Raw genomic sequence first — 22,919 nt, 5'->3', positions numbered from 1 at the left:
AGGCACATAAAATTCAGGGGAGATAGATGAGATATGGTTTTTGTAAGAAATAATATACTAACAGGCTTTAAGCCAGTTTTGTGTAAAACACAAACAATTCTATTTTGGGCAACAATGGAGTGTTTTTGGTGATTTTTCAAGTGATGTACATAGCATATTTTTTCCTTCTGTTGTCTTTTTCACAAAGTACCTTTCAATATAATGTAATTTCTCCTCTCAAAATACAAGTACGATGTTGTAAATTTACATCCTAACTATGTGGTACTTTGTGCAAAGACTAACAATTTATGAAAAATCAAACATTCAGAGGTCTTCTTAAAAGCTACGGATCACATCAAGTTACATAAGCAGCACCATATCATAATATATGATTTAGCCAAACCTATTTGATGTTATTTACTTCAATTTTTAGTTAGCACCTTAAGCTGGAAAGTGGTGCTTTTCTTTTTTTAATGAGGAAACGGAAGTGACAATTCTATCCCTTTCCCAGCCAAATAAAGGAAATAAAAAGCTACGTCTAAAATCAGAATAAGTTAAGAGTTGAATATACATATATGTACAGTTTATGAACACTATGAACAAGGTATTTAGTGGAAAATCCTCCAAACGGCAACACAATGATAAAAAAAATCTTTAAATCAATATGGCAATGGTGATTCAGAGAAGCTGCTCAAAGAACTGCAGAACTCTTCAGTCTGCAGAACTCTGCCACTGGAACAGTAATTATGAAGCTGTATCTTCAATACATTCTTGTAGACAAAGAAGTTGATTTGCAGGTCTCTATACAAAGTATTTTTGTGCCTTGATGATGGCCTATGTTAGTCAATATCACTGAAGTCACTGACTGGTTCTCCATGAACTCTACTTAGATGGTTCATAGCACGGTCAAAAGCAACTCTTACAGCTTTACGAATACTTGAGTTCCGACCTTCCATCATTTTTAACTTGTCTATGGTTTCATCAATCCCAAGTGGAATCATTTTGGATTTTGGAAGCCATTGCCTTTAAGTGGACAAAACAAACAAAGAAAGAGAAACGTAAGTTATCACATAATTTTTAAAATTCCCAAAGCCCTTAATATTTCAAGTGTCTCATTCAATGCTCAAAGCAGTTTACAACATGCCATGATAATAAAAATGAAAATCTATTAAGATAATAATGAAAAACAGTATAAACTAACACGGTGAGGTGAAATAATATTTTTGACTGACTAAATCTGTACAGTGTTGTTGGCCAGAGGATACAATAGCAGTGGGCCAACTTTGTGCATTCAACTCGTATCTCATTTTTGCCAGTGGAATGTGAAATAAAATCTCACGGAAAAATCACAACAGAGAGATGCATGTGTATAGGAAAATGCATTATAAAAAATGCCGGGCCAAGCTGATTAGGACTTCATTAGGTCACAACCTGAAATAGGTCTGGAATGAAAATTAGTAGCCAAATGGCTGAGCATACACCCCATGCTCAGCACCAATGAAAAGGCATGTAATACCATTCTGCATTAGGTACAGCTTTCATATACTTTCAGGAAGGAGTGGGGAACCTTTCCCTCATTCAGATGATTGCATTCTATTGGGGGAAAGGGGTTGGAGGCAAATTGTATACACCCAAGTCTCTCACATGCTTACTCTTATACACTACATCATTCTTGACACTCACTCTCTTTTTCACACACACCTTTTGTGCTGTGCAGTGGGAAAAGAAATCCCCAAGCAGCACAGAATGACAGAAATCCAGATATGTATTTCTCCCTATCCAAATTGTTGGGCTTCTGTGCTGTGTGGTAAATCAGTGTCCAACACACAAACACATGGTGCTCCTTCTTTCCAGTTGCTCAGGAAACAGCTGAGCAGTGGCAAAGCAGCTGCTGCTCTTGGGGTCTGTAGATGCCTTGAAGCAGCAATTCTGAGGCAGCCAGCTCCTTGCTCCCTTTGATCTTCTGAAGAGATGTGAAATAAAGGATGGACCCTGCCAAGCTTCAGAGGGCTGCATAGGGCAGCCTAAAGGTGCCACAAGCAGCCTATGAGTTGGAGATTCCCTATGGCTGATTCAAGGATGATCTCTCACCACTGAACATTACACATTATTTGATCTGCAGGCTACCAGCAGCCACAGCGTTATAATTATGCATAAACAACTGATAAAAAGGTCCAGGATGTACATTCATCACCTAGTCATTCATGAGCAAAGTGTGAACCAGTGCTTTCAGTGCTTGCCCCATTTAAGGTAAACAGTCATGCATCAGCACACCACATGAACTCTTCTCTGGAGCAAGCCCATCTTGGTATTTACATACTGAACATTGTTCAATATTACTGTGCAACAGTAAAGTTACTTTGTATGGTCTAGTTCACAAGATTACTGTGGCTTAAACAAACCATGGTAGCTTGCTTAAAGCACAATGGTTAGGGCTTTAATATGTGTAATTACCCTCCTGGATATGGCTTGCCATTTCATCTGAATCTGGGCAGCATGGCTTGTCTGAAGGCAAAACAATCCTCAAAAAAAACCCAACATAACCCAGGCAATGGTTATTTGAAGCTTTTTTCCCCACCAAAAAGCCATGTGACTGGGGTTTGGAAACCGCAATCTTTATCTGGATATATATTTTAGTAAATGATGCCTGGAACACAAGCTGCAGGGGTTTGTTAAGCCATGGTAATTGTGCAGACTATGTCAATATGTAAGCCCCTTTTGCATACAGTGATGAAAAGAAACTACTGCAGAAGCCAGCAAAGGGTTAATTTTGAATTTGGTAATTTTTATTTCTCTACATAAAGCAAATTGTTGTTGTTTTTTAAATAAAACTGATATGACCTCTATACATCTGACACATGAAGGCAATGCAGAAACAAATAGATTTTTTAGAACCTGGAAATTTTTTGCCTCCCATAATCAAGCAAGGACAAGATAATATATTCCTTCGATAGGAATAGAAGATAAATGCTATAAATATCAGGTATAATTCCTGTCAAAGCAGTATTTTCCAGTAAAAGAAAATTCTAACATACCATGATTTTTGGTAGTATTTTAGATTCAATTGTTTCAAACCTCCAGTCCTGTCAAACATGATAATAAGCATGTGCAGTTCCAATTTTACATCTCTCCATGCCTGAACTGGCACACTACGCTCTATTCCTTCTGCAAAGTTCCACTTCCAAAACATGGAAGAAGTTACAGAACCCAATTCATCACATCCTTTACTTTCTTTACAGCTAAAATACATAGGATTTATTCAACTGAAGGAGTTTTTAAAAGTTACATACCAACTTCTTTTATTGTCAAAAAATAAAACCAAGAAAAGCTTCTCATCTGATTTGGTCTGCATTTGTTCTCCAATTTTCAATACGTCAAGGGGTGGCACTGGTATTGTAACACCATTGTGATGACCAGCAACACGAGGCATTTTAGGGTCAATTATCTAGAAAATGGGGGAAAGGATGGTATATTACTAGCTTTCAGAATTCGCTGAAAATATTAATTTAAATATTCAACAACATCAACGGGTTGGATCTAAGGTTAAGCATGCATGACATGACAGCTATCAAAAGCCAACTTTCCTTCATCTTCCTGCCCACAGAAGAAACTGCCTCTCCCAGAACTCCTTCAAGTGCATTGAGGGATGAGGATCCTGCTGAAAAGGTAACTATGACATGGGGAATTTGCTAATGGGGAGTGTAATTTGCAAAAGTTAGGCAGAGGCTATTACTGTGTAAATCTTTACTCTGGATCGGATCTACTGCAGGCAAACTCAGATCCAGTTCAGACGTTAGCTTAGCAATGTGGCAACATTGCTTATAACAAGGTTGATAAGTTTACTGTTGCCATGCAGGGGAAGATCCTGTAGACAAATCCCATGCTATTATGATAAAAGTTGTATTCTTTTTTAGGTAAGTTAGTTAAAACAACTGAGACCTGAATATGTTTTATGTTTTGAAATGCTATTTCATTATGGTTATGTTCAGAAATAAAGTTATCGTTATTAACTTTACTCACTGAACGAGACACCTGGGCAAGCTTGTTGTTTTAATGAGTCCAGTGACAGCCATCCCCAATGACCACAAAACATATTATGAGTTATATATAGTACATGGTGGTATTGAAATTGGCTGTTAAAGGGGGTATCTGTAAAATGGATCCACATAGTGTAGTTATAAAGCTAGATTCTGACAGCTTCAACCCATGACAACTATCATTTGTTATTTTATGAGCTCTAACCCGTGCCTTAATAAATCAAGCAATTGAAATAAATAAAACCTTGCTTCTAGTCAACTATAACGTAAATGTCAAACACAAAAATATTCAGAATTGGTTAATCTGGAAACAGTGAAATTTAACTAATATAAATTATCTTGGGCTTTGGACTGCTAACTCACCAGTGCTGGATAGGAAGGATACCCACTGCATTTGGCCCAGACAACTTTTAGAGGCTCAAGGACAGAATTGGAAGCGTCAGTAGAAATCCACATGCTGCTGTGTCCGACTTCTAAAATGAATAATTATTTCAGAAATTAGTTCATTAGGATCATTTGCAAACAATACATGTATCATGAGGGGCACTGAAAAGGCAAATATAAGTGTACTTTGAACCAGACATCAGCATGAAGCAACTGCTATATGGTTTGGATCAATTTTCAGCAGCAATCTTTCCCACAACCCTTGCTATACCAGTCTCTGATAAAATATCAGCAAAAACCACTAAGGAGTCAGTTTGCAACAATGCTTTCCTTGCAAAAAAGGCGGACATGTCACCAACATAATGTTTGAGATCACACAACATTATTACTCATTGGCTGATTCTAAGAGTATCACAGAAGACCCAGTTAAAATCATACGTCCAAGTGCCACAGATTTTGTGAGATAGCAAAATCTGGACTGGTTCCACATTTAGCTGCATGCAACATTGTTGACAGAAGCTGACTTCTCCTCCCTTGTTTCATGATGATGATGATGTTGTTGTTGTTGCTGTTATAATACTGCCCAATAGCTGAAGCTCTCTAAGCAGTTCACAGCATTATATATTCTTACATACTACTTTGGGAGGGCCTCTGCCCTCAAAGGTAGCCAAGAAATGTTTAAATAAGTAAGTGGTGGCCCCTGAAGCTTCTTAAAAATACCACACAGAGGACTGGGGCACCCTGATGGATAAGGCAAGTTGTGACATAGGGAGCTGAGGGAGAAGAACAAATTTTGGGAGACCCCCTTTTCCCCTCAGCATCCTTCAACTTACCTCATTATGCAGGGTCCCAAACCCTCTGTACAGGATTCTGAAAGGGTATCCCCCTTGCACATTCCTAGATCTGGATGCAATGTACACAACTTGCAATTTATATAGAAGGACAAAGCAAGCAAAACTAGTATGAGTAAGTCAGACAGCTCAGAGAAGCAGGAAAGAAGCATCAAAGGGAAGTTGGTTCAAGGAAGTCAATGCCAAATGGGGCATGACAACTTGAAAAAGAGAAGCAGTATGATGGATAAAAGAAACACTATTACGAACATACTTAGCATTAAACAAAAGGTATGCAAATAGTTGAACAAGTCAATGGGAGTTAGATGCATTGTAGATAACAAAATGTGGGGAAAGGATTAGAGGGGAAGAAAAATATGGGTGGAAGGTTTGTATTTGTTATGATCAACTTTGAGCTGCATGTGTGTCTGCACATGAGCAAGCAAGGAGGAGAAATACACAACTGATCAAAAGGGACAACATCTGGGTATAAAAATCAGGCACACATTAGGAAAATCTCTTTTATACACAATGAAATTGTCAAACAGTAGATATAAAAGCGCACAGAAACATATGATATAGTAAGACATGTCCTTTTGGTACCTAGAGAACAGACAGAACGCCTGAGAAATGCTTTACAAAAATGTTAGTTACCAGCTGCAATTCTTGCTGCTTTTGCGTAGTTTCCATTTTCAATACATGATATCAACTCACTTCTGTCTTCTAACGTGTGTCTTCGTATAAGTGCTGGTTTGCCTTTTCCACACTTTGGCAGGCTAAAACTACAAATATTCAAAGTATTACTACAAAATGCTAAAATATTTACTTTTTTGCAGATAAAAAAGTTCTCCACTTCTTTAGAAGGTTGTCAATATAGTTATTTACATGCCAGAGTCATTACATGGTAATTAATGCTCTGCCTACCTGACTGACAACTTTTAAGAGCCAGCCTGAACTCAGACAGTTCAAAACCAGTGTTGGAGATTTTTAATCACTCTGTAGATAACTCACCTTTTAAACTATTCCCTTAAATGAGATCCTGGGTGGTTTTTCTATCTGTCAAAGGGCTCCTTCCATTTGTGGAAGGGACTGCAATACAGTTGACATTCCTAACTGTGGAAATGGGGAGGCAACTTTCACTAGTTTCCTCCTGAAGTCCATCATGCCACCTCTCACAGTGTTTCAGAGAGTTTTCTAACTCTCCAAAGTGAGTTTTCAGAGAAAAAAGGGGAAAGGAAGGACTGGTAAAAAGAACTGGTGAAACATGCTTACAGCTCTTCTTCTTGAAGCATTCTGTAAACACCATTCTGATCAAGGAAGACTAGATCCAAGCAATTGTATTTGTTCATCATTTAACTGATGCTAAAAATACCAGTTTTTTGTTTTACCTTGAATTACACAACAGGCTGTTACTTGAGGATATACTAGACTCTGACGCGCAACGGCGGCGAGGTTCGACTTTTCTTCCTGGAGTATCATCTAAATCTGGGTCTTTACTGCCATTCCCAAAACCATTTGAAAGACCTGGCAGGTTAAGACAGAAAAACACACAAATACAATTTGAAAATGCATTACATGTTTTTCTATGTATGTTTGAGGGGTATGCATTATCTAGCATCTCTAACAGAGCTGCGACATGTGCAAGAAGAAAGAGGAAACATTAAATAATTAAGGGAGAATAATTAAGAGAAACATGCAAAAATGTAGAGACCAGTGAAGAAACAGGAAGCCAAGTCAAAGGAACTAACGATCATTACAAGACATATTAAACAATGCTGATCCTAAAATAATACATGCAATATCAAGTATGAAGAAACATTCAAGACAAATCTAATTAAATAACTGCTTGGAAACATATAATCTAAAACTGCAACACTGTGAGTAAATATAGCACTTAAGCAATCCATTCTGCTTCTCCACTGGTTAGAAGAAAATGGAAAGTTGTCCTCCACTTGGGAGCACTCCAGTGGATCAGTGCTCGTTTCCATTAAGTCTAAATAATTCTGACACTATTGTCTACAGTTGCTGCTCAATAGATAGGATTGCACATAAGCCAAACACAACACCAAACAAGTCCAAACCTCCACAACCCAAATAGTTCAACAGTTCTTAATTTTAGTGTATGTTTGCTTCAAAACTGGGGGTGGTAGTCCGTATGAAAACATTTGAGAGATGGCTCAACTGACCAATCCAGCCTGTAGAGGATACACTAATGAAGACTGTCAATTTTCTTGGTATGCAGTCTAAGCAACAAATTATGTATCACTGGAAAGCCTTAAATCAAGTATTTCAGTGGCTATTTTGAAAAACCAAAGACTAAATAACATAACTTTTCTTCAGTTAAAGCAAGTATTATGTTTAAAACACAGTGATGAATCCTGCAGCTTATGACCCTGTTGCAATAAAAACCAGAGACAACCGGCTATGACAGAACGCAAACAAAACCAAAGAATTCTACTACAATTGCCTTGTACCTACATATGCTCTGGTGGATGGAAATGTGTTAATGTAACATGGGAATCAATAGCACACTATCCTCCTACCTCTCATTAGCTAATTATACTTCTAACTGACTGACTGCAGAGCAAGTACAGAACAGCATGTGGTGGTGGGCTGCAGAGATTGGCCTCTATTAATACGGACACACATTTCCATACACTAAGAGTATGTTGGGCACAGGAAAATCAATGTGAAAAACAGTAGTCAACAATTTGTGCCATGTTACCTTGAAGTTTTCTTGAAGCTTCCACATTAAACAATCCAGAATTGTGTATATGCCCATTCTGTGAGATGGTGCATAGGCAAAAATGATTCCATTACTCACAACAGTAAATATGTGCACAAATCTTAGTGAAAAAGACTACTACTAGAAATAGCAGTTACAGGGCTAAATCCTCATGCAAGTAAGACCTCCAAGCTCCTCCAAAATGGAACAACTTAAGTTGAAAGAAAATCTTTCACAATTATAAAGATAAATAGAAATGGAATAGAATGCAAAAACAAATCTGGACATTCCAAGCAATATGCACACATAGAGGATGGAAGCAGGAGCTTGAAGGGTCAGCATTGTCTTTCTAAAAGCACGCACTCAGATGCCTACAATTTTGCGAACCCTCAATATGACGGCATGAACTGAACTGCTTTCTCCCAATCCCCACTTTTTTTCCTGCACAAGTACAAAGCCTAAGCTAGAACAGTGCAGTTTAAAATATTTGGTCAGACACCTTCATATGAGCCCAGGCATAATGGTTTAAAACACATTCAACTGAAGTTTAATTTCCTACATCCCCAAAGAATTTTATTACTTAGGTTCTGCTGAGTTGCAAAAATATAGGCACTATATTTTTTTTAATACAGATGGTAAATGATTTAGATGGAAAAGATGTTCATGGGAACAAATACAGTTCCAGATACAACTTCGTGCAGGCCAACAAGTTATTTATGTATGTTTTTATCCAATTTATATCCCACCATTCAACCAAAATATGGTCTTCAAGGTGATTTAACTGTATTAATACAAAGGGTTTGACAGAAATAGTTAAGGTTATAATAAGAGGAAAATTACTAAACAGTACGTGGAGTTCCAGTAATCACTGCACGGGCAGTGGGGAGTCTGAGAATCAGTACTCAGCTTCTGCAACTGAGATGTTTTATTAGATGCATCTTTAAAACTGCTGCAAATGGTTAGTACTATATCAAAAGCTTATTAAACTCATGCTTTTCCATGTTAATGGATTCTTACTAAGTTGTCGCAACACTTCTGTTAAGAACAGTGCATCCTTACTACTGGTATTCTGAGTAACATTTGGAAAAGAAGCCATGTTAGCCTTTTTCAACAAGTAAGAGTCTATGATATCTTAGATACTAACTACCTATGAAAGTTCATAGTCATGGTCCCATTTCTAATAATGTCTGGTTAAATAAGTTCTTAACTACATAACCTTATGGTAAGTCTGTGAAGGTGGTACAGATCTGTGAGTTGTAAAGAACTCTAAGTACTATTAATGAAACTGTTCTAAATAACAACCATGTTTGCACTCAGACATTCAAGCACTGAAAGGGAAACCTCTCTTACAAAAACTTATAATCAAACACAGACTACTTTAACACTGCCATGATCAATTATGCCAAGGTTAATGTATATAAAAACAAAAATAGACCACTGTCCACCAGATAACTATTGTATGCTGACGTTTCAAAAAATTTAAGCAGCAAGCAATTTTCAAAGAACATAAGCTAAAGGGAAACATTAAAAGTAAAGAAATATTTTCATATTTGTGAAAAGATAAACAGGAAATATTGCACTTATTTAATATCCCTGTATTTTTAAATTCAATAACCCTTTGGTTTTAAGTAATCCAAAATGTATCTTAAATAACTGTCTATAAATAATACAGGAATGGGCAGGCTTATCTAAACATTAGGTAAGGGTGCAGTAGGCAAGCATTTTTAATAATCAAGGAGATGGTGACAACTCCATTTTTTTCCACTCAGTACTTATGTAAAATCATGTGTGTATAATTATATTTATGGTTCAGTAATTGCTACCATCTTTTTATTTCCTAATATACAGATGTTCATATTTTATGAAATCAAATAAAGGAGGAGAGAAAATATTTACCATATCTGCTGTATTATGAAATCTAAATCCTGGCCAGGGGAAGATTAGATTGGTTTGCAGAGGAATGGAGATGAGAAGGAACATCCTTAACCAATCACCCCACAAGGAGCATGTCTGAGGTAAGAGTCTGGGGGATTGGTGAAACTGCGACCAATTTATGTCACATAGATTGCAACATACAACTTTATAACTTACGGAGATGGGACAATATACTGAATGAAGAGCATAGGTTCATATATATCAAAGACTTCCTCCAACAGTGTTCAAGATATTGATTTTGTTTTAAGGATGGCTGGTGTCTCCAACATGATCCAAAATAATTACTTGAAATGTAATTGTCTTTCTGCGTTCCAAAATGATCATTACATTGAATTCCAGTCCGTGTTCAGGATAATAGAAAATAATTAGGATCCAAATAGATAATTACTCATCATATTAGTTAATATGAGAACCTGGAAGACAGTGAAAAAGCCATTTAGTCTCACTGAAAGGAAAAAGAGCTCTAAATAAGTAAGCCCTCCTCCCAACAGTTTCCAGAGCAAGATTAGCAAAAACTAAGCAACCTATTCATGTATTCTACCAGCCATATTTATTATAATATTTGAAAGCGAAAGACTGTGATAGTCTCCACTCTGAATCAATTGCTAGCAGCAGGGAACCGGGAGGGAGGGGGGTTTTTAATAAAGATAATGGGTTTTTTTTAAAAAAACAAAAAATGCTCTCCAATGAAAGAAGAGGACAGATCTTTCTTATACGTTTCAAATGTTATCTATGTACCCTCGTTTAGAAGTCACCAGCACTAGCTCTGAGGAAGTATCAATAATGCAAAAGGACAACAGCAAGGAAAGCACAAGAAAGTATCTTGCACATGCAGATTTAAAATGCATATTGTAGGCTAACATGGCTAGGGTCACAAGATGGTAGTGAATTGATTTTCACTATGTACAAATTAGAAAAGGAAACAGTTGTAGGTTTGGGTTTAACTACAAAATGACCGCCCCGCTCCTTTGCTCTTCCCATGTATGGTAGTTAAGAAGTTTAAAGAAGGCAGAGAAACCACATGTTTGATGGAGAACATCTTGGGAACCTATGTACTGGATATCAAATTAAAAGAATATTCAAAGATTTTAATGTATTAGAGATTTATTTATTTATGTTTAGATCCCACTTTTTTCTTAAGAAAGCAAAGCGGCTTACATCATTCTCCTCCTCTTGCTCTCAATCCTATCCCCACAACAACCCTGTGAGGTAGGTTGGGCTGAGAGTCTGTGACTGGCCCAAAGGTCAGCTGAGTCCCAGTCCTGCGCTCTTAACCACTACACCACACTGGCTCTCATTTTGAAAATTTATAACTACGTGCTTTGCAATCAACAACTAAATCTTACAACACAGAGTATTTCAGAAACAGCATTTATCATTATTGTCAACTGCTTTAAGAAAAAAGAAATGGGCTTGTGGGCATTTAAATTTCACAATTCCAAGAGCACATTCAGCTTTTTTTTTTCCAGAAATCATCTCATAATTTCTTCTTAGAATCTCATCGTGCAGAAAAGTTTAGAAAGGATTTTGCTTTTCCACAATGGAGACGTAATTCATAACATAATCCTGCTGATGTTTTCAGTACAGTACTGGGAAACATTATCATGTTCAATATTTCTAAGAAAAACAGGATGCTACTTCCCAGTTTAAGGGATAGCTTATTTGCCTTATTCTGCCAGTCCTGTACTTGTGTCAACTACATACTGAACTAGAATTTTGATATAGTAATAAGAAAACTAGGAAGTACATTTTTATGAAAACAGACTTCAAAAGATTGCATAAACATCTAAGATCCAGAAAGAAATATCCATAGCTTTTCTTCCTGAAAGGCAACAGGAACAATTGTTTAAACTCGCAATACATACCTGATACCTTTAATATACTTATTTGAAAAATACTAGTGCACTGAAACAATATATCCAATCAAATAGACTGCAGCCTTGCAGTCCTTTAATTTCAACTGCTCCCAGTCAACAAGTAACTATTAGACATTATTTTAAAGACTGTAGCAAAATCTAAATGAGGAAAATATTGAACCATATACTTTACTGATGTTTCGCAAAGATTTTTTGGATTTCTAGTTTAAAAGAATTTCTAGTTGAGTTAAAAGTTACAAGACAATTTGAAGAGAAGCACGCACAAGTTGAAAACACTTAAAGCTTTCTTTTTCTGGTGCCAGTGATTGAACCAATATCACAAAAAACCTTGCTTCTGGAGTGGAAATTATAGCCATCTTCTTTATAGGTTTTACAAGTATTTACTTCTCTGCTGGTGGGGATACTGTGGACTCCTGCAGCCGTTTGAGATATTTGTATTTGAACCATTTTATACTCCATGTACTCTAATGATTCTGGAGAGTTTCCTGTGCTGTTTCGTCTCCTGCCACATATTTCCAGTATTTTTTTAATAACTTGTGATTGGGTACAAGTTATGTAGGCAATAGTGCAAATACATAACCGGAGTCCATTCTATCTCTTAACTTTATAAAAATGAATTTATTACACACACAAAATGCCAAGATATTTTCTCTACTCCATTTTAAAGTTATTATTTCTTGAGCACTGTTGATGATTTTTTTTACACTTCCACATGTATATAAGACGCCCATTACAAAGCACAGCAAGGACTGGTTGCATCCCAAGAGCGAATATTACTTTAGGGGACTGATTTTGTTCCAAACTGAAATTCACTTGATAAAGGAGTTAATATTCTCATAATGCAAACTTGCAGCACTGGTTTCATGCATGTAATATTCTATAGTGGAAAGCCCCTATTGGGGCACAATGCACAACTTAACATTATCTACTTTGAGCCACTGACATTTCTGGTCTCCATTTTGCCTTAGCTTTTGTTAACATTGTGGGATCCAACATCCCACAAAAGTCTTTGTTATTAGCCTATGGTTTTGGAATGTTATAACCAATAGTAACGTAAAATGTTCATCAACATGAAGGTGCCAACATTCATCAAAGGTATGCATTGGATGCTGCTTGAAATATTGGTAACAGTTGGGATAGGCTTACAAATATCCATTTATCAGTGAAGAGTGCCTGTTGGAAGCAGAACGCAAATCTCCAGTACAAAAGTTGTGATTCTACTGCAGTTCTGATCAGGGAAGAGCACAGATAATGCCTAACTATTAAACCACACAACTTTTCCTGAACTTGTGGTATGTATCTTCCATTTCTTTGTAATACTGAGGCTGATATGCGTAACTATTCAGAGTTTCAGACATGTGATAAAAGCAGAGAAGATAATGAACTAGTTCATCAACAGTTGAGGGAATCAAAAGAACAAGAATTTGACTTGTTCGCTGTGCTGCCAGCCATTAGGTGAATATAAGCATAAGCACAAATAATATATGCAAGAAAGTTCTGGTAAGTAGGAACCCTTGACCACCCCCCTCAAAATGTTCTGACTTGGTCAGACTTGTAGCTACTAAAATAATCCCAGTATAAACTCAAATAAGCTGTTTGAGGATTTTAAAAGTAATTACAAAAAAAAGTTCTCTTTCCAACATAGCTGTGTAGAACATTTATAGAAACTGCAGTAGGCAATGGACATATGTATAGACCGTGGACATTCAACTGTAAAACCCATCTCTTTATACCTTCATTCACATATAAGCATTGGAATATACCAGGAAACAACTTGCCATATAGGCTGCAATCTCAGCAATCTAATACCCATCAAGAGGCAGAACACAGTGGCTGGGTTAAGACAATACAATAAGCCATGGTGGGGGGTTTTTTACCATTGTTGGTCTGTCACATTGTCTGAACCCATTCATGGTATTTCACCATGGTAGGTTTGGTCTTTAGAGACCAAGAACCCTAAGAAATAATGGTTTATTCTATGGTTTCCTCTGTACCACCATGGCTTGTCATGTTGTCAGAACCTAAGATCATTTTTCCCAAGCCTGGCATGCAAATAACATGGAGTTCCTTGGAACAGAAACTGCAGGAGCCACTCCAGTTACCAAGTTTTTATGTACAGACCAGAGAGAAATAGGTGATGCAGGCAGGGAGCAATGCACTGAATTTCAGGCTCAGTTACTGATGGAAAACATGATAACAACAGGAAGACTGAGCAAGGAAGTTGGAAACTATGGCAATACAGAAACCACTTGATTGTCTGATGGGTAGCTCATGGTGAAACTACAAACTCTTGGTTAAACTACAAACATGCTGAGTTGTGTGGACCCAGTCAGTGAACCCCATATAATCTATCAGCTGCTTCCCGTAACTGATCTTAATTGAAAAGCTAAACCCATCAGACACATAAAAAAATGATATGGAAACAAGTATCTGAGGTAGTATCCTGTATCAGAAGAGCGGCTCTAGGTGGACCAGCTGCAAGGAAATGGACAAAAGGTTGCTATTGCACTCATCTCCTGCTTGGGGGAATCCAATGGATCAGAATGCTGAACTAGATGGGCCACTGGTCCGATCCAGCATGGCTCTTATATTCAAGACTGTAAAGAGGACAACTTATGTCTAACATTTATATTATTCAGACCACAAACTAAAATTGTCAAGATCACTGAATCACAGGTCTGAGTTTCTTTGAGATGAACAACCACTCCTGTTTCTCAATTTTTAGGGGTATTAGATTTGTGACTATTGAGAAAGGACAGGGCACTTGGAAGCTGCCTTATTTTAGCAGTTTCAAGCAGACAAGTGAAGTATAAACAATAAAAAAATTACCTCTGCAATTCAGTAAAGCAGTTTATTGCAACCATTATATGAAAGTAATGGAATGCTTGAACTAAAGGTGCTTAAACACAGGGTATCAAACCCTATTATGAAAGTGTCAAGTAGATCCACAGAACTGTTTAGTATTATACGTATTTTTACACACTGATCCAATACAGACATAGGGTGAGTTTGCATGTTCATGGAGGAAAAATAAAACATCTTCATGAGCTACATAATTAGTATAATTACCTTTGCTATTATGATATCTGCACCTTGTAAGTGTGAGTGGTCTGGGTTATTTGATTTACAAAACAACCTGAAACCTAGGACCAGTCACCCATCCTTACTGAGTTCAGATGTCATGACCTGTGCCAGGTGAGGATAATTATTGTAATTAGGTGGCTTGTGACCACACATACGAGGAGGAGAAAAACTACCATGATTTATTTTTGTTCTGCTTATGAAAATCTAGTAAGAATATTCCCTATTATCTACCCACAGTTAGAAGATTAGCTGTGTAGCATGATTAGTATTGCCTCTCTGCTCCTATGCAAATCTCTCCTCCTTTTTCAGGGTTTGCTTTAACCAAAATCTGCTGTTACATCTACACTGGTGCTAATCATGGTAAATGCTGATAATCATTGTACTTTTAAGTGGGGGCCTTGTGGCTGAAATAAACCAATATGCTTAAGTAGGAAGTATATAGGAAGCATAAAGTACATAGGAAAGGGAGAAAGGAGCATTCAAGCCTACCCATTTTCCTAACCATGGCTAAATAAATAAATAAATAAAAGTTACATTAACAAAAGGCCATCCAAGATGAAAAATATTTTTTTCAATAAAACACAAGGCCAGGCAAAAACATTTTCCCCATTATTTTAATGTTTAATCAGTTTTAATGTGGTCTTCATAGTATTGAATTATTGGATACTGTGCCCTACTTTGTTTGTTGCAAACCATCCCAAGACACCAGTAGATGGACAGTCTATAAAAGCCTTAAATAAATAAATAAAATTCTTAACATAATATACAATTTGACAAGTAACACCTAGACAAGCCTAGCATGGTAATAGCAGATGGGACCTCAGTTTGAAGGATAAGTAAATGCTGTACTATAGATAGGGGTCACCTGTTCCAAAAGAATAAAACAACAGCATGAAAACACCCATGGACTCTCATACAATAGCTATCACAAAAACAACTTTTTCTAGCTCTACCTGGAGTTTCAGTTATGTCCTCTCCATGGTAATTATGATAATAACTCGGTAATTCATGCCTTGTTAGTCTCTGCATTAGACTACTGTAATGTACTCTTCTTCTTACTGCCTTTGAATATAGCATGGAAACAATTAGTGCAAGTTCCAGAGCAAAGGTTTCACCTAGTACAGGCCAATAGGATGAGAGAACACCATTCCAGAGATAACTTACATCAGCTACCTGTTTTGCTTCCAGGCCTGTTTTAGAGTGCTCACACACATCCTGGCTCCTGGTTATATGAAGCAATACTTCCTCTTACCTATCCCATGCACTGCATTCCTCTAAGCATGTTTTTAAGAGCATCCTACTATTTGAAGCATGATGGGGTATCATGAAATCTAGAACCACTTGTCAGAGAAACCCTTCCCCTCCCCCGTCCTACTGAGGCTTTTCTGTCAAGCCCTTGGTTGAGTTTTAAACAGTAGTAAAACCACTTTTATTTCAGGAAGCTTTTAAATCATGGGTGGGCAGTTTTGAGAGTTATTGGAGGCATTTGCCCCCTTGAAGCCCCTCTGTGGCCCATCACAACCACAGCTCCAGAAAAATGGCATCTGGAACAGCTATGGAGTGCTGAAAAGTCTGAAAGGCCATTACAAAGTTTTAATATATTTTCACAATGGGGGGCAGTGGCAGCATTAGGTCCTACAGTTGGTCATCCCTTTTAAATGAAACAGGTTTTCAGATTAAAAAAAAATGTTATTTTTATTGTTAGATGCCTACTGATTCATCACATTGTAAGTCTGAATTCTGAATTGCTCTGAAATGGTGCTATAGAGCAATTTAGAAAGTTAGCAATGGAACAGCCAATGGAATAAAAACATGGAGTCATAATGGGATTTTACATGTTTATGATGCATTTATGTTTGCTAGAGCCTAAAGTAAACCGACACAGACATACAAACACAAGTGTCTTAAAGAATGCACCAGGAACCAATATATATGTCCAGTTGTCAGCTAGACATAAATATTTTAACTCACAGGTCTTTTAGTAGTTCTGGCATATGGATTCAGAATAGGTGTTTCCAAACTAAAAAATTGTAAACCCCTGTATATGCACAAATAAAGATAACCAATCAACCTGTGCTGCTGACACTGCTTTAAATGTTATGAACTGATTTGGCATAGCTTCTCCATATGTAAACTGTAAGCATTTGTTTACCTTTTACTAGAGAAATAGCAATGTGTACCTTGGTAAGTACAATTACATTACATGGTACAGCTATTTTTCTTTCAGGAAAAAACAAAGTAGCTCCAATGCTTGACAAAAAGCATGTCTGCAGATAGGAGAGCCATCTATTCCGACATCTAGAAAACCTCCGTGTGCCCCAGTGTGTACATAAAACTCCTGTTCTGGCTTCAATAGGAAGAAACCCCTGAGCATGCAGTAACTGGTACTATTTCAGAAGTCCTGCTCACTATAGAAGTTCTTAGTTCAATCTATGCAGAGAATGACTGCAACAACTGAAAAGCCAGGTACCCATCACTCATAACTTTTTCAGAAGACTAAGGAACAAACTTTTTAATGTGATCAAGAAATGGCTAAAGCCTTAAGGCATGCATGTGCATTTAAAAAATGGTAAATATGGGACTGGATCCAAAAGTACACATATGCAGTTTTGATAAGTATTGCATGGGAAGAGTGAAACTAAATCCAAAGATATTCCTGGCAAGTATGAAAACTGCTACACAACCTATTTACTACCACAGAGCACAAAGTATTATGAAAGCATTCATGAAATGGCACTAACAGTCATTTTCGCTCCCAACTCATGATTTCTTTGATCCAACCCATCAACACCAGGACCGAACTTCACTTTACACTGAATATGGGCCTGCTTCAAAAATGGAACAAATGAACTGGTCAAAACTTTGCGTAGATTCGTATACATGTTTTCCAGCTGTTTTTTAAATAGGAAATAATTGTTCTTATGTTTCAAAACAAAGGCATCCACATATGCATTAAAAAGTAAAAAGCACAGATTGCAACAGTATTAGTAGAAAAAGTATGGAAGAAGATCTATTTTTATTTGATTTAAAGAACAGATCACAGACAGCTTTTATAGCAAAACGCAGCCTTTAAATGCAAGGTAGACAACATGGATAAACAAGCTGAGATAAGACTGTATAAGTATACAAATAAATATAAAGCTGTATCATTATCAATTGGACATGACTTATTTTAATATTAAGTAGATTTATCCATGTTATCTTCAGAAAGAATACTGAAGCAAATCTTTACCTGTATCCAAGCGCTTTACAGGGGACTCATCATCCACCTCAGAATCTCCACATGCACTCCTTGATCTTTTCCTGGGCTGCAGTAGTGTCTCCAACCTTGGAAGGACTACAGACAAAAAGGTTTTGGTCCCTAGCTGTGGAGAAGTTGGCTGGATTTCAGTGTTCTTTGCAGACTTTGGGGGGCTTACACTTTTCGATTTGCAGAAGAGAATTGATGTACGTCTGTTTACATCAGTTGATGACTCAGCTACAGCAGAAACAGTCGACTCACTGAGATTACTGTCAAGTAAGTGTTCTGGAGTGTGTCCATTTATTTCTTTCTGAATGGATGTACTATACAATTCATTGCCAAATTTTACTCTTTTGTAAAGTTTATTCTGCTCTGGATTGAGTTCTACTGGTTTGAGGGTTGGTGGCTCTGAATTAGTCTCCGAGTTTGAAGGAAGAGGTAATGCATCTGATGGTTCAAGTTTAGGGGGAGATTTATCTCCTGAAAAAATTAATAAAGTTCAATTTTTGAAAATTGATAGTTATAAGAGCTACTACAAAAACTTAGTATCAAATATGTAGCCCGCAATAATTACTGTTTGATACAAAGTATAACCCCTCATGTACATAAACTTTAAACAAACTATCCTAGTTAATGCCTATGTTTATGTGGGAGTATAAGCATGGAAAAGGTTGGCTCTAATCTTCAACATATTTATTCCATTGCAGCAAGTCCCACTGGAACCTCAGGACTTACTCTTAGTATTATGGATTTCAACTGAACAGTTTTGATTTGCATCCAAGATTTAATAAGTCTCTAAAATACTATATAATGTGAGAGAAAATAGTATTTCATGACTTAAACTGCTCATGAAAATACTAACTAATAATTTTTTAACTGAATAATACATACTAAACTTTTGCAGTTTACCTTTTTACTTCTGCAACTTGAATTGCTTTGCTAAATTAGTATATTATTAAGAACTACAAAACAACTTTATAGTTATGGTTACAAGTTTCAATTCAGTAAAACTTGCACTTAAATTTCAATAAAAATGTGTGGCAGAAAATACCAGTCTATCAGGGAGAAATAAGAAAACTTCTACCAATTCTTCTTTTCTCCATTATTTACTTCAGTGCCATTTTAAACATTCTTTACACTGGTTATGCACTAGGGAGAACGCCTCACATTTGGGTCAAGAAAGTGTTTTTAAGCACAAAAGGTTCCAGTGCTCAATTGTCTATATATAAGCTCCAAACACAGCACCTATTTCTACTGAAGTGCTGTATCAGTATTTTAAAACTGACAACACTGCATGGATGCTTTTATGTTGTCAGCAACCCAAACAGTTCTAGATGATAGATTTCATTTCCCATATCTTTTTCCTTTCATGTATTTCCTCCCCAAAGATGCTAAAAATATTGAGCGTTTTTTCACCTAAAAACTATATCAATGCCAGCATTGGTTTTTAACCTCATTTGTATAGTTGACTGAAAAAAAATCTCAGGACACTTACAGATTATATATTTTGTCCTTAACTTTTTAATTTGGTTTTGCATAAGTTTAAAATAGTTTGTCTGTAAACCTAACCTGAAAAAATATCAGTTTTCCTGGGGTTTTTATTTAGAAAGGGATACTCAGTGTGATTCATATTAATGGACCCAATGTCATAAACAGAAGAACATGGGCTGTTGATATTTTAAATAATACAGGGCAAGATGCATAGCTGTGATTGTGAGAACTGTGTGATGTGTCCAATGGTGTCTTTTTGACAGCACAGAGAACAATTGGACTACATCTTCATTTCCCCCATATGCAGACCCTCAAATCTACTATAGGAGTCATGGGGACCCTCCAGAGCAGGGCTGGTAGGCATGCAGGGGAAAAGAAAGGAAAAGGGGACATCTGTTGTGCAAACAGAATATTGGATTTATTCCTCCAAGACTAACTGACATGTACACCTGAGGTATATGGGCAGTCACCTTAGAGACATGTGAGCAGGGAGGAAAATACTTTCTGGTAGGTACATGAGAAATGCCACTACAACTAATGCAACTTTCCATGGAGTATAGTACATGAATGAAACCTTGAAAAGAGCTATTTAGCTACATTAGTTTAGTCTCTCCTCTTTTAATACATGCTCATTCAACTTTTACTACAGTCGGAATATGCAAATATACTTGTTTGGCACATACACAAAACTACAAAGAACTTTTTTTTTGAAAGATGAGTTTTCATTGGTTTATGAAGAAAATAACTTATTTTACTGCTGTGAAAATATAAGTTGTTGTCCTGTTAATAACAACGTTATCTGGAACATTGCCAACAGGCTCAGTCTGGAAGGACCTGAGTGAGACTAGAAGTACATTTTCTGGTATCGCCAGTCCCTATGCTAGCATGCAGTCTAATCCCATCCATGTTGTTACTTGCAAGTAATTTCTTGTAATTCATATCCTCAAAGTCAGCCGTGCCTGATGTGCCAACTCTCCAGATTTGTGAAGACTACAACTCCTAGAATGCCCTTACCAGGACAACAGGTCTGGGGAAGGCTATTATAGGTTTAGAAATGCAAAGGATAAGGAAAAGAAATAGAAAAATTCAGACTCCACTAATCTCCCCTCCACTGGAAAATTTGAGGGAACACTGGGAAAAAAGCTCCCATGAAAGATTTTCTGTGTTACAATAAGCAGGATATATTTTACTTATTCAAGATTTGTAGTACAAAGATTTTTAGCAACACAATCTACAGTGATTGAGAATATTATTTCCTGTGTTTACTGCACCTAGAGGACACTGTCACCTTCATGAGAGGAGCGGGCAAGGTTTTTGCTGCCTCTGAATTGGGGCTTCTTTTCTTCTACTGACCTTTGATCAAGTCTCGAGATATTAGCAGCCAGTATCCTCCACTGACTGTCCTTTGGATCTGGTCCCTCTCTTGCAGTTGATTTTTTCACACCACCCACCCCCACAGATGAAAATGACACAGGCTTCCTGCTAAAGACTATACACCATTTAAGGTTTTAATATTTTCAATGTTGTTATACAATTTAATCTGACACTTTTTCTCTAGGATTGGGTATGCTAAAATCTCACTTCTACAAACATTTGTGCTTCTGAGGCTGCGATCCCATTGTATTTTAGCACCATTTTAAAAAGTGGATCTTACTTCTAAGTAAAAAAAGCATAGCACTGCTGTATGAATTTCATAGAATATTAAACTGCCATTTTGTGTGCTAAGTTGTAAATCCATTGCATTATGTTGTTCAAGCAGTAAAATAAGTTTGATAAGAAAGTACTGCATTTATTTCAATTTTCCATTGCCAACTCAAGAAAAGTGGGGGGAAAGGGTGACCTTTTTCTCACATGATGCAAACATTTCTGGAATTTTACACTATAAGGTACTCTTAGAAGCTGGCCAGGGAAGTGGCAAGGTAGGTAGGGGTGTGTGTGTTAAGCTTAAGTACCTCCCTTTGTTATCTAGTAACCAACATTAAGAATTAAATCAGCTTTTAAAACAGACATGTTTGCAGGAGTGCAAGGCTTCCAACATCTAATACTAAATAAGCTCTTCCAGCTTCCCCAAATGCTGTGGTAGCAACTGCCAACTTATTAATACTGCCTTAAATCAACAAATCTCTTACCTTCTTCTTCACCTTCACCTTCTTGTTCTAATACTGCATTTTCTTCTTCAAAACTTCCAATACCTGATTCAATCTGAGGGGGCTGATGTTGCTGACTTATCTTGCCACGAATCAAGTTAATTTCCTTCTTTAAAAGCTTTGCTCTTTTGCTCCTAGACCCACTGGATTTCATTGCACAGGTGAGATCAAGTTTTTCTAACAACTCTCTCAGCTGCTCTTCCAAAGACATGTGCACTCTGTTAGCAGGATTCAGTAACCTATCCACTGAAGTTAAAACATAGACATTGAACAGTATTTTTTCCAAAACATTAAGAACATATCTTAAAACAGCATAACTCAGCAGCTATTAAAACAGCAATAATTCTCAATAACTTGCAGAATTCTATTCTGCCAGTATAGTCTCTGCCTGAGACCTTGAAGAGCTACCACTAGTTAGAATTGACAGCCCAGTTCACATAACACAGCAGCTCAGTAGTGGTTAAAAAAAACACCTTGGGTTACTATGAACAAGCTAGTACCCTAGTTCACACAGCTCAATCATTCCCAGGGGACCCCTTTTGGTCAGAGGCTGTGTCACTGACTTGACTGTTGCAACAGGAGCTTGAAACCATGACTTGTCTCTCCCCTGTCAAACTAAAGTGAGAATCTTCTAGGTCATTCACACTAACCAGGTTGCTTTTTAAATCATAGATTGATATGATGTGCTGACTGGTTCAATGTGGCAGCTACATATGCATACCGGTGTTCTTCAGATGTAGTCAAGTGCTCCTGATGTCTCCATTCGTTTTCTACCATTCAATATCCTAATCAACATTAACTACACTACATAGTTTATGTAGGGGATTTAGTGTAGGAGTCACAGAGCAAAAAGCTGTACTTTAACCAAGTGCAGCAGAGTAGGTTTGGGATTCAATACTCCACATTACAGTAAGATAGACGACTGGCCCCACCCTTACAGAAACCTTTCAAAGAATTATTCCCACATCACTTTTGGACAGTTTATTCTATGCTGGTTTTTTCCTGCAACTGAAAGTAACCCACTTCAAAATATTCCTATTTGTTTCAAGCAGAGTCATAATAGGCATGTTATATCACAGCTCTCATGCTTCTACTTATGCAAGACTTTGAGTAGACTTGTTTTTGGATTTCCTTTCACATTCCTAGTGGATGCTCTAGTAGATATGTAGTACAGCCATTTCATAAGTAG

The 22,919-nt window shown here is 37.0% G+C and overlaps 1 protein-coding gene across 4 annotated transcripts in view; it reads right to left on the bottom strand.

Annotated features, from left to right (window-relative positions):
* Positions 1-139: 139 nt before the first annotated feature.
* The window catches only part of BRD1 (bromodomain containing 1), a 41,152-nt gene continuing 18,372 nt past the window's right edge, over positions 140-22,919 (bottom strand). For 2 of the 4 annotated variants that reach the window (XM_044423321.1, XM_044423322.1), the window contains exons 7-13: positions 21,713-21,976; positions 18,084-18,572; positions 6,619-6,754; positions 5,885-6,012; positions 4,380-4,489; positions 3,270-3,424; positions 140-1,002 (exon numbers count right to left, since the gene is read on the bottom strand). In XM_044423321.1, coding sequence (XP_044279256.1) covers positions 819-1,002; positions 3,270-3,424; positions 4,380-4,489; positions 5,885-6,012; positions 6,619-6,754; positions 18,084-18,572; positions 21,713-21,976 — 1,466 coding nt within the window. In that variant the 3' untranslated portion in view covers positions 140-818. Of the gene's footprint in view, positions 1,003-3,269; positions 3,425-4,379; positions 4,490-5,884; positions 6,013-6,618; positions 6,755-10,095; positions 10,304-18,083; positions 18,573-21,712; positions 21,977-22,919 lie in introns of those variants that run through there. The other 2 variants (XM_044423323.1, XM_044423324.1) reach the window with 2 other exon arrangements.

This window comes from Varanus komodoensis, unplaced genomic scaffold (assembly GCF_004798865.1).
Source record: "Varanus komodoensis strain SLA01 unplaced genomic scaffold, ASM479886v1 scaffold13_3, whole genome shotgun sequence".
NCBI lineage: Eukaryota > Metazoa > Chordata > Lepidosauria > Squamata > Varanidae > Varanus > Varanus komodoensis.
This window is presented reverse-complemented; position numbering and strand designations above follow the sequence as displayed.